The 13635-nt window shown below is 32.4% G+C and overlaps 1 protein-coding gene across 3 annotated transcripts; it reads right to left on the bottom strand.

Moving 5' to 3' along the window:
- Positions 1–4422: 4422 nt before the first annotated feature.
- On the bottom strand, positions 4423–13621 carry LOC131935268 (exportin-2). Of its 3 annotated transcripts, none has more exons than XM_059291645.1 (27): positions 13548–13621; positions 12594–12708; positions 12271–12416; positions 11974–12075; positions 11702–11847; positions 11481–11571; positions 11260–11367; positions 10793–10885; positions 10418–10585; positions 9649–9778; positions 9057–9122; positions 8830–8939; positions 8574–8666; positions 8402–8486; positions 8170–8231; positions 7914–8047; positions 7721–7824; positions 7469–7566; positions 7203–7353; positions 6865–7064; positions 6686–6783; positions 6507–6592; positions 6265–6346; positions 5912–6058; positions 5718–5815; positions 5405–5538; positions 4423–5023 (listed from the first exon to the last, which is right to left on the bottom strand). In XM_059291645.1, exons 2-27 carry the CDS (start codon positions 12676–12678, stop codon positions 4934–4936), a joined length of 2907 nt encoding a protein of 968 aa, XP_059147628.1. In that variant the 5' UTR covers positions 12679–12708; positions 13548–13621; the 3' UTR covers positions 4423–4933. The 3 variants fall into 3 exon arrangements, with proteins under 3 accessions (XP_059147628.1, XP_059147630.1, XP_059147629.1); XM_059291647.1 differs by lacking the exon at positions 13548–13621 and adding an exon at positions 13455–13496; XM_059291646.1 differs by lacking the exon at positions 13548–13621 and adding an exon at positions 12842–12929.
- Positions 13622–13635: the final 14 nt, after the last annotated feature.

Genomic DNA, 13635 nt, shown 5'->3' with positions numbered 1-13635 from the left:
TTTATGCCGTTTTTATTCTTCAACACGACGAAATAGACCTAGAGGCTATTTCTCGATGTATCACACCCAAACACGCGCTCATGCCCATACATAGATCAAGTAAACCTACATAGGCTACACACGCACCCATGCGGCTTTTATGAACACGGACATAGTCACATACCAACTTATACACCCTCACATCAGAGGCGTATCCAGGTTTTCGTTGTAGGGGGAGCGAAAAGAGCAAAAAAAGGCGCCGAATTTTTAACACGTTCTTTATACGTGTATTATATAACCAAAAACAATGAGCCCAATCTGTTTTGTAATTCTTGTAAAAAAAATTCTTACATAATAATTCCTGGGAAATTATTTAAGACAAGTGAAATAGGGGAAATAATCACTCTCTTAATATAAATATGTATATATCTACAAATTTAATTACAAATGTCAAAACAAATAAATAATAAGTTCAACTACATTCACCACTGTCCGGTCACTTTAGGTCAATTATCCAACCCAGTGTATACCTAGGTGTGACATTAATGTCGCTCTACACAATTGTGGTGGTGAGGTGTGTGTTTGTGGGGGGGGGGGAGGGGGGGAGATAACTAAGAGTGAACATAGCGTCAGTTTTTAAATGACTGTTCTAAACATACATATATATTACACAAATATATATTACAGAAATAGATTTAAATAAGTAGCAGTGGTATTATGACAATATTGTTTTTTTACAGAGGGGTCCATAGGGGAGGAGGGTTGTAACTGTTTCATATAATTTGTAATCGTAATCACTATCGCCCAAACTGTAAGAATACTACTACTTCATCGTGCTGACGTTGTTGACCTTGTCAAAATTTCCCCACCACTGCGCAGTTTGCTCATAAGTAAATTTAAACAGAGGTGCCACATCAGTTGTATTTGTTTCTGTATTGTAATTTTTTTTTAAATTAATCACACGATTCAAACTGTATATATATAAAGTAATTATGTGTGAAGTTTTATGTATAACACTTTCTAATTCAATTATTCGTAAGCAAATACATTATACAGTTGCCTTAAACTTAACATCCCTCTTGCCAAGTGGTACTACCCGTAGAGGTTTTTAAAACATTGCAATGCATCGTAATGGTTATTTTTAGAATGGCAAACTGATGCAGCTGTTAATACGTGTTGTAAACGTAGACACTATTAAACTAGTACAATAATGCTTAATTGCTGCATGAAAAGAAATCTTGTGATTTACATAGATGTGCCGACCAAAAATATTTTTTTAAAAATATCATTGTTTAAAACTTTGAGTTTAAAAAGTTTCCAAAAAGACGCCACTTTGCTGAAAATGGCCAGAGGGGGGGCGGCCGCTCCCCTTGTCCCCCCCCCCCCCTGCGTACGCTACTGCCTCACATATTAAGGTAGTAACAAGGGTGAGACTAACTGTTGCATATCTCTAACAAATATTGTCTCTCCAACATTTTAAGAGTAGGCCTTCTGAGTAGGTTCAATAATAAATAATAGTTTGGTCTCGATAGCGTTTATTATAGACTTCTATTAGTGATGACTTTTTTTTTAATGACTTACTAGACCAGAGCATAGATTGAAAAAACAAATAACACGTATTTACTGTTCGGGGAAAATAGTTTACATTAAATTTATTTCAATTGTTCTCATTTTAATACTTTTAAAATTAATATAGTTCTTTATATAGAGATCTAAACTTTGTAGATCTATATTTGTTTTACAAATTTTTATCAGACTAGATTTTTATCTAGTAGAGCTCTCCATCAACAAAAATTACATACATCATGCCGGATATAGAAGTTGTATTTTATATATAAAACGACACGTATATTATAATAATCGTTACGTTGAATCTTGAGTACACTTAACGAGTAAGAAAAGCTGTGTAATTAAATTTAATACATTTGAAACTGTCATATTGATCTAGATAGCATTTAAATATTGTTAACGATCTTTCGCATTTCATTTGTCGCACGGATTCAGCTGGAATGTCCTTTTCCTTTTTTTTTAACCACCTGCAGTCCTGCACCCTCAAGCAAGTCTAGTCTGGTGCAGCTGAGAAGTCTAACCTCCCGGCTAGTTACTAGATCTATCTAGATCTAGATTAAATGTAGTAGGCGTATCTAGATCTAGAATTATTACTTACTTAAACAATTAGGCCTATAGATCTAATTTGCTCTCCTGAATAATCTAGTAACCAGTTAAACTTATTTTTATAGGCTCATGGCCCAATAATACAGTACTGATGAGTACTGAGTACTCATACTGCGAGGCAGTATTGCAGTAATTTGAGTAATTCAAGCAAGGCTGGATAAACCAGTGCATAAATTTATTTCTTTTGCGATGTGATCATTTTTTACCCACACTTTGTATTTGTTTGTTTTAGCATCTTACTCAAATGTATAAAAATCATCTTTGCATTGATTTAGAATTTAGGCAATGGAAACACCAAAACTGATGCATAATTCATCATTTATGTTGAACAAATATTATCATACAAACCTTTAGGCCTATACTTCTTATTATTAAACTGTAGGCCTAATTCACTAGGTAGCGGCCCAAACTCTAGACTTGATGGGTTAGCAGACAAATGCTTTACCATTCGACCACGCCATCCCCTGATGTATTTATTACGCCCATATTTAATTATACAACACTATTAATTTTTTTAAAATATTCAGGTGAAAGGGTCTAAAATAAAACAACAATATTTAAATCAGTAATAGGTATGCTAAGCCTAAAATCAAGGCTCTTAATTTAATCATATACTATGAAGCTTGCACAACCTGATTTCTCTCACTTGATGAACAAGTGTAAGTCTGTTTAACGTTGTAATACATTGTGTGTTTCAAGTGAAATGGCACATGGCATGTGATAGTTTGTCAGGAAGATTAATAATCAACTTAAGTTTTGATATCTCTTAATTTCATAAAAACATTTTTTTTTACCCATATAGTTACTTTTTAAAAAGGTATCAAAATCCATGTTACATGTAAATTAATTATAATCTTGTGTGTAAGTTGTATAAGAAAGAATTTTAAAGAAATAATCTCACATTGTTATTTAATCCAAACCGTTACTCTAAATGTAATCACTAGTTAATAAATCTAGCTTTGAAGACTATACTGCATGTAAGCTGTGATTTAACTTACTTTGTTTTATTCTAGGTATTCTAAAATACAAGAATGATTACTGATGTGCAGCTAGCTATTTTTGCCAATGGCCTAGGAGTTGCCTTGTTTCTGCTAGTAGTGTTATACCACTATGTCTCTGTCAATAATGTTAAAAAGGTTGACTGATTCTACACTGCCATCATGTCATTTTTTTCATCACAGTAAGTTTTGTTGTGTTCCATTTAATGAATTGTCACCAAGTATATTTTTAAAATCGGGTACATTATCAAAATGATTGTGTTTATAAAATCTTGATTCATAAGATTGGAGGTATATTTTAGTGTCTGACTGTAACCAAATAAAATTAGAAAGTGTAAATAAACATCATCTAACTAATTCATGGTGTTTTAAAAATTATAAATTTATTAAAATTGGTACCGGCAAATATTGAATACAAAGTGAGTGGTTCCAGAAATACTATCACTGAGTTTCTGTGAAATCTCAGGTTGATGTAAATAAATAAATGCAAAAAATATTTCAAGTTCTCAACAGGAGCAACTTTTGTAACATTGATTCTAAAATTAATAAATTTTAAAATTAGTAAAAAAAATAAATTTAACAACCACTTTGCAGACAAAATTTACAAAAACACATTTCCAATTTAAATCCATGTCGACAATAATGATAGAATCATAACATTAAACTAGACTGAGATCCTTAGAGCCAATACAATAAATGTTTAGTTTATTTGTCATTTGTATTTCTCTAAGATAAGGTTGATACTTGGGAATCACATGTGATATCCTTTTTTTTTGTTTTTCAGATCCAGTTCAAGCACCACTGTTTTATGTTTACATGTCAAAATATTTAAACAATAAAAATATTTAAAATTTTCCCCTTGTTTTTCAATGTTTGTGACTGTGCAAAGTCCTGGCTGTATACTAGTATTAACTACTATGTAAGAGTAACTTCTATAAGCTGTTTTCTACATGAATCAGACAAATCTTTTTAGACCAGAGTTTAGAAAACCTGCTGCAAAATTAGTTTTGAGAATTGTGTTCCAATAGAATAGTGCGATAATTAATAGAGCCTCAACAAGTGGGTACAAAATGCAATGACAGTTGGCACTGATCATTTAGGCCTGTTTAGGTTTTGTCCAATACTATCATATACCATGGTCAACAGAGCAAATGAAGTAGGGTTCATACGTCCAGCAACTACTTTCTCTAACTTATCAGGTAATCATCTGAATAAATTGAACAACTTTGCATTTATTATGATTTATGGAATTAAAAAAAAATTTAACATCTTGATGCAGAACATTTATTTACAAAATGAATTTTAATATAACAAAAGCCCAGATGGAGCATTTACAAATACAAAACAACAGTCAATTTTTTTTACAGGCGGCAAGTATTGCATCTATTTCTCTACAGGGTTAGATTTTAGCAATTTAGAAAGAAATCCAACCAAATGTGAATGTTAGTAAAAATATTCTTTTTTTTACAAGGTTATCTTAAAGTATGATAACAGGTGTGAACACTAGTGGCAGACTAAATAAACTCAACTCCCCACATTTGTAATCACTGGACTTTTCCTTGATCTGATCTCAGCATATAACAGTGTGTATGGGCAATATGCTTCCAACCTTCCACACTAGTAGGGAATAGGGTGCATATCATATCCATACCAAATATATACAACATATATTTTACAGAATGATTACAAGGTGTCTGACTTACAAGTCACTCAAGTACCGGTAACAAACTTCAAACTTTGGGTACCTTATATCAGCAATAACAAGTCGTCATAAATGTGTTTCACACCAGACTAATATTAGCTAACTGGCAATACTGGTCAAGAAACTCTTGCGCTTTAGCCTCCATTCCAGCTTTTATCAGAGGTTTAATCTGGAAATAGTTTAAGTATTTTCATGTCTTTAAAAAGTTATTTTATTTATACACAAAAAAGATCAACTCAAATATTTAAATAACATCATTAGTAGAATAGAGATAGACTGAACACAACTGTGTTGGATGGTCATGTGTTGTTGGCACATCAGCCCGTGGGATCATGGGAAGAAGGTGAGGGGTGGTTTGGATGGAAGTGTAGTAAAATGATGAAAACTGCATGCTTTAGCAAACATTTTCTTTCATTCATAAATTAGTCCTTCAAAAAAAAAATTTGCATTCCCTTTTTTTGGTAACAGAAATAGAAGAAAATTGATAGGCGGGAATCTACAAATGAGAGACGTGTAACAGAGGGTCTACAAAAGGAAATGTTACAATTACCGTTCCAGGACAACGAGTGGCTATTTTTTGCAAGTGTTTAGCAAGGTTGATCTTGGGATCTTCAGCTAATCCAGCTAGTGGGTCATGATCTTTCTTTCCTGCAAAAGCCAACTGAGAGTAGGATGTCTGGTAGCCTGTGAAAAGATGATACCACAACTGGATAAACTCAGTTTTTGAGGATTTAATATACATCGCTTGTAAAAGGATTTTTTAAAATAGTTTTTAAATAAAAAAGAAATGAGACAAGTACATTGGCGTCATCTGAAAGTACACAAGATGGCTTGAGTTGATATAAAGGAGACTAACGTCCTACCTGGCGTGTCTTCAATCTCAATGAAGTGTTCATCATCTGGTACAGATTCGTCCTCAGGTAACTCAAACAAACCAATCAAAGCTTGAAGAAGTCGTGGCCTGTTAATTGTATGAGAATTTATTAACTATAACATACATAATTTAATTTCTGTGTTTGCTTAACAAGATGCAGAATTTGAGGAAGGTGTAATTTACCAGAGGGAAGCATAGTCACCAGAAAGCATTGCATCTGCTTCTGTGAGAATTTTAGTGACACCAAATGCACAGATTTTCTTTGATGTGGTTCCTGAGACTTTCTGTAAGTCTGGTAAGAAAAGTCGTTCAATAACCATGGAAAACATTCTGAAAAAGAACAAATCCAATTTTTATTTTATAGAACATTACGATATTATTAATTATTATGATAATAAGATACATTTAAGTTTGATATAGTACTATAAAGACAAAATATTTTGATGAACTTTTATGAAATTAAGTCCTAGGTATTCTAGATATGTAGTGATAAAAAGCAGTAAAAATAGCAACCAATAATAACAAAATGATTATACTTTTGCTGAATTCCATCGATGATTTCAATTAAAGATGATGCACTATATTTCACTGCATACAAACAAAAAAAGACCAACAGACCTGGAATTAAAAAGATTCATTACAATAAAAGATATCTCAAGTAGGATTGCTTTAAATAATAGTATAGGTTTAGGGCTATGTTTCCATGGTTAGATGTTTAAGACTGAAGTTTTAGTTGAGAAATGAATTATTGGAGCAACTTTAAGAGAAAAAACCTTACTTTTAATGTACTTTGTTGTCTTGGAGTTACTTAAACGTTGAAATAACAGAAGAAAAATTTGTTTGGTGTATGGTGTAACATTTTCTCTGTTGAAATAAAGCATCAGTTATTAGAAATTCTTAGTAATAAGTTATACAAATATTTTTAAATATATAATACACTAAAAGGTTTACACCTACTTTGGCATAAACTCTATGATGTAATTCAACAAATAAAATCCTTCATGATCATGACTCTTTGATGCTATCAACTTTTGGAAAACTCCAAGTAAACCGTTCTGTAAAATAAATAGTACATTTAAAGAATTTTAAATAACTAATTTGCTAATAAAAGTTTTTAAAAAAATCCAGCAACTAACCAATTTGTCAGTTTCAATTTGACCAGAGCCTTTGTGAATGTAAGCTTGTAAGAGGCGAACCAGTGGTGGAATATTGCCTGGACGTTCCCACAAGACTGGGGCAAGAAGGTGGGGGAAAAGTGCCATGTATGTTTCAGGAATTTGTCCAGAGTGTTGCTCAATCAACATGGAGAGGATTTGAAACACATAGGGGATAAACTCTGAAAAAAAAAACAACAACTATAACAAATCATTGAATAAACACTGAGGTAACTATGGCCTATGCTCTTAAAAAAAAATACGTGTTGTATTGAGATATTTCATGCATGATTAGACCAGTTGTAAACTGATGATTCTACCTTGCACATCTTGTTGGAGTATGTCTGTAAATGGCTGAAATAAAGCTTCTTCAAACAAAGTTACTGCCTCTGGATGATTTTTACATGAAGATCTTATGGCCACACACAGGCACTCAAACAAGTAGTGATTAAAGTGGGGTTTGCTGGGATTCTAAAAAGAAGGAATTTTAAAAGATGTTAGCTAAGAAAATTAACCATATATAACAATCTATACAGAAAGTGGAAAAAATTAATTAAATAAATACAAGTAATATTAACAAAAGTACCTTGCTGACAAGAAGAAGTTTTGACTTCAACCCAACAAGGAGCTGTGGAATCATGGGCAACACATGATCCTGTAAAAGTGACATACTCCTCATTACAGCTGGAGAGTGAACAAAATTCCAAGAGTTAAATATCAAAGCATGTAGTTGTAGCATACTAATATATTTTAAAAACATTTCTGTAAATAAATAAATAATTCATAAAAAAATAATAAATAAATAGTTCATACAAAACAAACTAAAAATACAACATACCTTTCATTATGTATTCATTTTCTGCTGATCCAGGCATTTCCATAGCAGCAAAGAGACTGGTCATTAATTCTCCTGCCATAGGGTGGACAAAATCACAGGTGATGCTGGAATATAAAAAGTAAAATTATAGAATAAGTGAAAATAACCAAACATCCACAATGTTAAAACAAAAAAGGATATCATAGAAACCTACACTGCAGCTCCGTTATGACGCACCATAAACAATCTTTCAAGAGCTAGTGCTGCGTAGGTGTGAACAACAACTTGATGAGAGCGTATAAACCTTAAGAGATCTGGGACAGAAGCCTGAATAACACTAGCTGGAAGCTGCAAATAATTAAAAAAATAAAAAAAAAATAAAGTAAATCAGCTGAATGCCACTTGGAAAAACAGAATAGCTTAACAAAAATAAAAAAAAAAGAAAGAGCAAGCAAAAAAATTAAACATACCTGATTTCTGAAAACCATCAAATACTTGATAATATCAGCTTTCAAGATAGGCATCTCATCCACTGCAATACAATAAAAAGATTAACTGGGCTTTTTTTAAAGTAGGAAGAACACATTTTAACTTAATGGAATAAATAAAAAAAGAACATAATTTACATAAGGTCTAAAAATTAATAATAAAAAGCCTTTAAGCTAAATGAATACTTCATACAGTTAGCCAGTACAAGCATACCATTGTTAGATTTGAGATCAGGTAGGATGTGAGCTTGGTAAAATTCTGTGATATTCACTAGTTCACTTGTCTGTGTAACCCCTTGCTGTTAGTGAACAAGAAAAAAGTTCTAGTTAGCAAACAGTTAAAGAATGGACCAGAATCAAACATATAATGAGGTCAGTGTACATACTTTTTGTGTTTGTCCTTTGGCAGCTAGAGAAGTAACAAGAAAGATAGCAGCATCTTTGCTTTTCCAGTTTGTGTTATGATTTTTAGCATAGTCCTGAAGAAAATTAAAAACATTATTGTTTGTTCCTACATTAAATTTTTGTTGAAAGAACCTTGAAAAAATATTGATTATAGGATATTTCTTTCTGCAAAATCACAATTCTTTTACTCTACCACAAAAATAAAATTATTCAAATTAAGGTGGAAAAAAAAAGCACCTCCAATAAAGCTTGAACATAACGAGAGAAATTCTGAATGACAGGCCCTTCAAATGATTTACACAAGGCCTGAACTAAGTCACAAGCAGCTCTCCTTCTCGTGTCCACATCTAACAGCGTAAATAGAACAATATATCATTAAAAAATTGCTAGACTGAACATACCAGTTTCTCATGTAATATTTAACATGGTTACTCTAGTATACAAACATGAAAAGCAAACCATACCTGAACCATCAATATCTCTTCTCATGTACTCCTCTGGGTTATCTTCAAACAATTCCTCATCAACCTCTAAAATGAGCAAAAATAACATTTTTAGAAGTAAACCCTGAAATGTGTTACACCCACCAAAATGGGCGAGGGTTGAAAATAACAAAACAGCCACATCACAAACAAGATGAATATGCACAAAGTGGGCAAGCAGAAGAGTATCAGCATTTAACTATTTAAAATGTGATTGATCATTAAGTATATCAATCATGTAAAATGGTAAGTTTATAACATATTAACAACACATAATGTCTACAAGATAGCCCTTTGAACATGACATAGTATAGGGTGTCACTTGTCTAACATTTTTAAATGAACTATAGCTGACATTTTTTGTGAGCTACGCCTGAGCTCATAAAAACAGCAGGGGAAAAAGCTAATATAGAAATACAAGTGAATAGTGGTAGCCATTGGATAACTATTTTCTATAGAACTAATTCACCTTGATAGTTAATATTGGTATCAAATTAAAGGTAAATAAATTTAATCTTTTAAAATAATAAAGTTGAAAATTCCATGTGACACAATAACATAGCGTGAAACTTACCTCTAAGTTGCATGTTCGGTACAACAACTTTTTCACAGATGCTAGCTAATGTATCCATGTTGTCAAAAAGACCTTTGTATGCAGGGCGCTCTGCAACTGAGGCCAAGAACTGGATTGCATTACTCACAAGCTAAAAGAAAAAATTGACATTTTCCAAATGATTTTTTTTATCATGTTATGGCAGGGGTCGGCAACCTGCGGCTCGCGAGCTCTTTTGATGTCTAGATGCGGCTCTTCAGCTCCATGCACAAATATTAATATTTTTTTTTATATTTTCGAAAATTAAAAATATTGTTCTACCACATTCGGTGATGAATGATATAATAATAAATATAAACAATAAACACTCGCTATTATATTAGAATATTTGTTTACTCCCTATTTCAATGTACTTTCTATTATATATATATATATATATATATATATATATATATATATATATATATATATATATATATATATATATATATATATTATCCTAATAAAATATCATAATATTGAAATAAAAAAATGTGTGTGGCTCTTTAAAACTGGGAAATTTTGTAAATTGCAACTTTTGGCTCTTCCGTCTCAAAAGGTTGCCGACCCCTGTGTTATGGTATAATAAAATTAGAAACAGTTGACTTTCAAATTAAAAGTAAATTTCTATAAAATTATACATTACTGTAACTCTATCTACATGTTTAAGGACAAATAACTGAATGCTTGATAATATTTAAAAAATCCAGCTAATCATCAGAACACACCAGGAATCCATGAGGCAACTCACCAAGTCAAACTTGACTCCTTGTCCAGTACTAATCAATAGCCCCCAAATAGCTGTGACAAAGCCTGGTAGGTGGGGAGAGAACTCTTCATCATACTTCTGAGCATACAAGGAAACATTGTCACAGACTTGAGATTTGATCTGTTCCAACAGGCCAGCCTCAGCCTCGTCCTGCAATGTTTGAACAGAAAGTGCAAATAACAACATAGAGCTAAATAAAAACAAGAAAACATATCTTAGCACTTAAAACTGTTATATACAAGTGGGTTGACTATTCTACAGCAAAGTTTATGTTAAATGAGTTGGGCATGTGTGGCAGCAATAGCTTATCAAAGATGTATCATTGTTTTTAAAGAAACTTTCTATGTTAAGACTTACACTAGTCTGAAGCAACTTATTGTCAACGCTCAAAAGAGCAAGAAAGTAATCCATCCAGACCTTCATGTTGTCTTCAAAATGTTCAGGTAGGTCCTGTAGAAAAAAAAGTAAGTAAGTAAGTAAAGTTCCCTTTCAAAACTTGATGGTCTATAGGGCAAGTGAAGTAGAGCTCACTTGTTTCTGTGACCTCGTCATATAAAGAAATGGTGTGGTCAGCACTATACCCAGCCACCTTTCATTTCCCTATCGTGAGTTAGGTACCCATCAGAGTTGGGAGGACTCAAAGACTCAAGACTTACGGGTTAGCAGTCCAGCTCTCTACAGCTAGACCACCCAGTCCCCGTAGAAAAAAAAGGTTATTCAAATACTTTTTAAAAATGTTAACAGCGAACACTTTAAATATATTTATTTCTCATATTTTAATGTGTCAATTTATAGTGAAACTAAATAAAAACCACAACACTTACTTGGAAATTTAAACTGTAGAAAATTTTGCAGATGAGTAGAATGCTACCAAATATAACTTTCAAAGCTTTAGGATCATTGGCATGTTGAGTGGCAAGGTCCATTGTAGCCTGTGAATTACATGTTGAGTTTAAAAACAATTTGAACTAAAAAATAAACACTGATAACGTTCACTGACAGTAAAGACTAATAACATTAAGTACTAGGCACAATAATCACAAACCTTGAATAATTCTGTTAAAGCAGTTGCAAAATTATCTAAAACAAATTTGATTTCTTCCCACAGCTCTTGTGACTTAAATTCATGTCGATACCTGAGATAAAGTGTAAGAGTTAATTTCTACATAATTTACATAACAAAAAAAAAAAATAATAAAATTTCCAGGAATAAGGAACAATAGAAGAAAATTAATAAGTAGAAGACCTAACATTAAAGATGCGTACCTTTTGAAAATAGAATGTGCTGTACGAAGAACACCATTAATTACATTAAAATCACCAGTTTCAAATTTGGCAATCATTTCTGCAAGAAGTCCTGGCCATTTCTTGGGGAAATCTTCCCTGCCAATAATGCTGATAGCATCACTCAACTGAAAAATATAATACACAAGATCTATAAAATTAGACAAATATCAGTGAACAGGACGAAATAATTTCTGTAAAAAATTGAAGCAGTGTATTACAGGTGATGACCAAGAAAGTAAATGAGTATGCACCTGTTTTTGAACTTGTTCTGGACTTTTAAGCATCAAGCCAACAATGTATTGTTTGATAGCCTCCCTGTCATCTGCATGTATTTTGTCTGGAAAACCCTCATTCTGAAATACCAACATTGTAAATGATTTTCACTTCAACAAACAAGCATAAGGTAACATTTTAAAATAAGTATGTCAAGTATTTTTTATGAGAGTTATAAATTAAAAAAATATCAATTCTCTTTAAATGATAATTCAACAGGAACAAGTCAATATAATATGTTCTTACTACTAATAAAAATCAAATAACTAGCTTACTATTCTCCAATTTCTTTTCACGTAGTTCTTGAAAGTGACTGCAGATGAAACACGAATGTGAGATTCAGCCCCATCTTTGTCCATTAAATGGAGAAGTAACAAAGGATAGTTCTTGTTGCCTTCAACTGATTCCAAAAACTTTTCAGCTGTTTGAAAAAAAAAAATGTTAATTAAGAGCATGCTATAAAGCTCTAGCCTAAACTATGTGTAGACTTTCACCTTTAATTTGAAAAATAATTGTTTTTAGGGCCTATTGAAAAACTGTATGAAAAAAAAAACTTGATCTAAAAAGAATATCAAAATGATGATTTGAAACTTCATACCATTGCGACGAATATCTTGGTCAGGTGAAAGTGTCTGCTGTAGATAGCCTGACATGGCTTCTAGATTTGAAGGGGTTATCTCCATTTTTTAGATTTTTCTTACAACTGTGTGAATCTTTTGAAAAAAGAAATAATATCAAGAAGCATAAAAAACATTTTGTAACTGTCATGTTCAAAAGCACAGACACATCTTTCAGTAAATGTTGAAGATCAAATGCCTAATTAATTATTAATAGAAATAGACCTACTTTTGTTACTGTAGCTAGTTTAATAAAATGAAGCTGGTGAATATAATTAAAATATGCTGCTAAAATGGTGTTTATCCTAGCAAGATCTTCTAGTCTAAAATTTAATAGTCTAAATCAGAGGTCTCCAAACTACGGCCCGCGGGCCGGATGCGGCCCGCGGGCCGGATGCGGCCCGCGAAGTCCTCTCATCCGGCCCGCGGAGATCGTTTTGTCCTAGAAAAAATCGTTTGTTGGTGATGATGAGGAACTTTGCGCAGAAAAAAACAAAGACATGCCTGGAACTAACTGGCCCCCGAACTGAAATTTGATAGTAAATGCGGCCCTCGGACTAAAAAGTTTGGAGACCCCTGGTCTAAATGAACTGTAATCTATCTAGATCTAGATTAGAGATCTAGAATCTAAATCTATATCTAGGATTCTAGATATCTAGCATGAGAACGCAATCAAAGCAGAACTGCGACTGAAACGAAAGTTGATAGATTTCTAAAAAAAAGTTTTGCAAATGCTCAAAAATAAATAAAAAAAATTAAATTAGTCTAGAATTTCTAGAACAAGTCTAGATCTAATTAAATTAGATTTAGATTACTGATTACAAGCACTAGATCTGTCTTACAAAGGACGGACAAATGTAAACAAATCTTTTCTTTTAATAAATTATAGATCTAACAGTTCTAGAACTAGCGTAATAAATAAACAATAAATTTACCAATGATCGCCCACACTTGATAGATCTACCAAAATTTAAAATTGTAAGTTGGAGTTCCGGTTAGCCTAATCAAGAATGGTAACTCTGC

This window comes from Physella acuta, unplaced genomic scaffold (assembly GCF_028476545.2).
Source record: "Physella acuta isolate Inbredline_101_S28 unplaced genomic scaffold, ASM2847654v3 ptg000140l, whole genome shotgun sequence".
NCBI classification, from domain to species: domain Eukaryota; kingdom Metazoa; phylum Mollusca; class Gastropoda; family Physidae; genus Physella; species Physella acuta.
Note: the sequence above shows the minus strand (reverse complement) of the source record. Positions and strands in the feature narration are given on the sequence as shown.

What these genes read in the sequence shown, in the direction of transcription:
- LOC131935268 (XM_059291645.1), bottom strand. Translation starts at nt 12,678, where the DNA reads ATGGAGATAACCCCTTCAAATCTAGAAGCCATGTCAGGCTATCTACAG. An exon ending in CTTTAACAGAATTATTCAAG is followed by an intron (nt 11,368 to 11,480) that starts GTTTGTGATTAT and finishes TGTAATTCACAG; the next exon opens with GCTACAATGGACCTTGCCAC. An exon ending in ATCATAGAGTTTATGCCAAA is followed by an intron (nt 6,593 to 6,685) that starts GTAGGTGTAAAC and finishes TTATTTCAACAG; the next exon opens with AGAAAATGTTACACCATACA.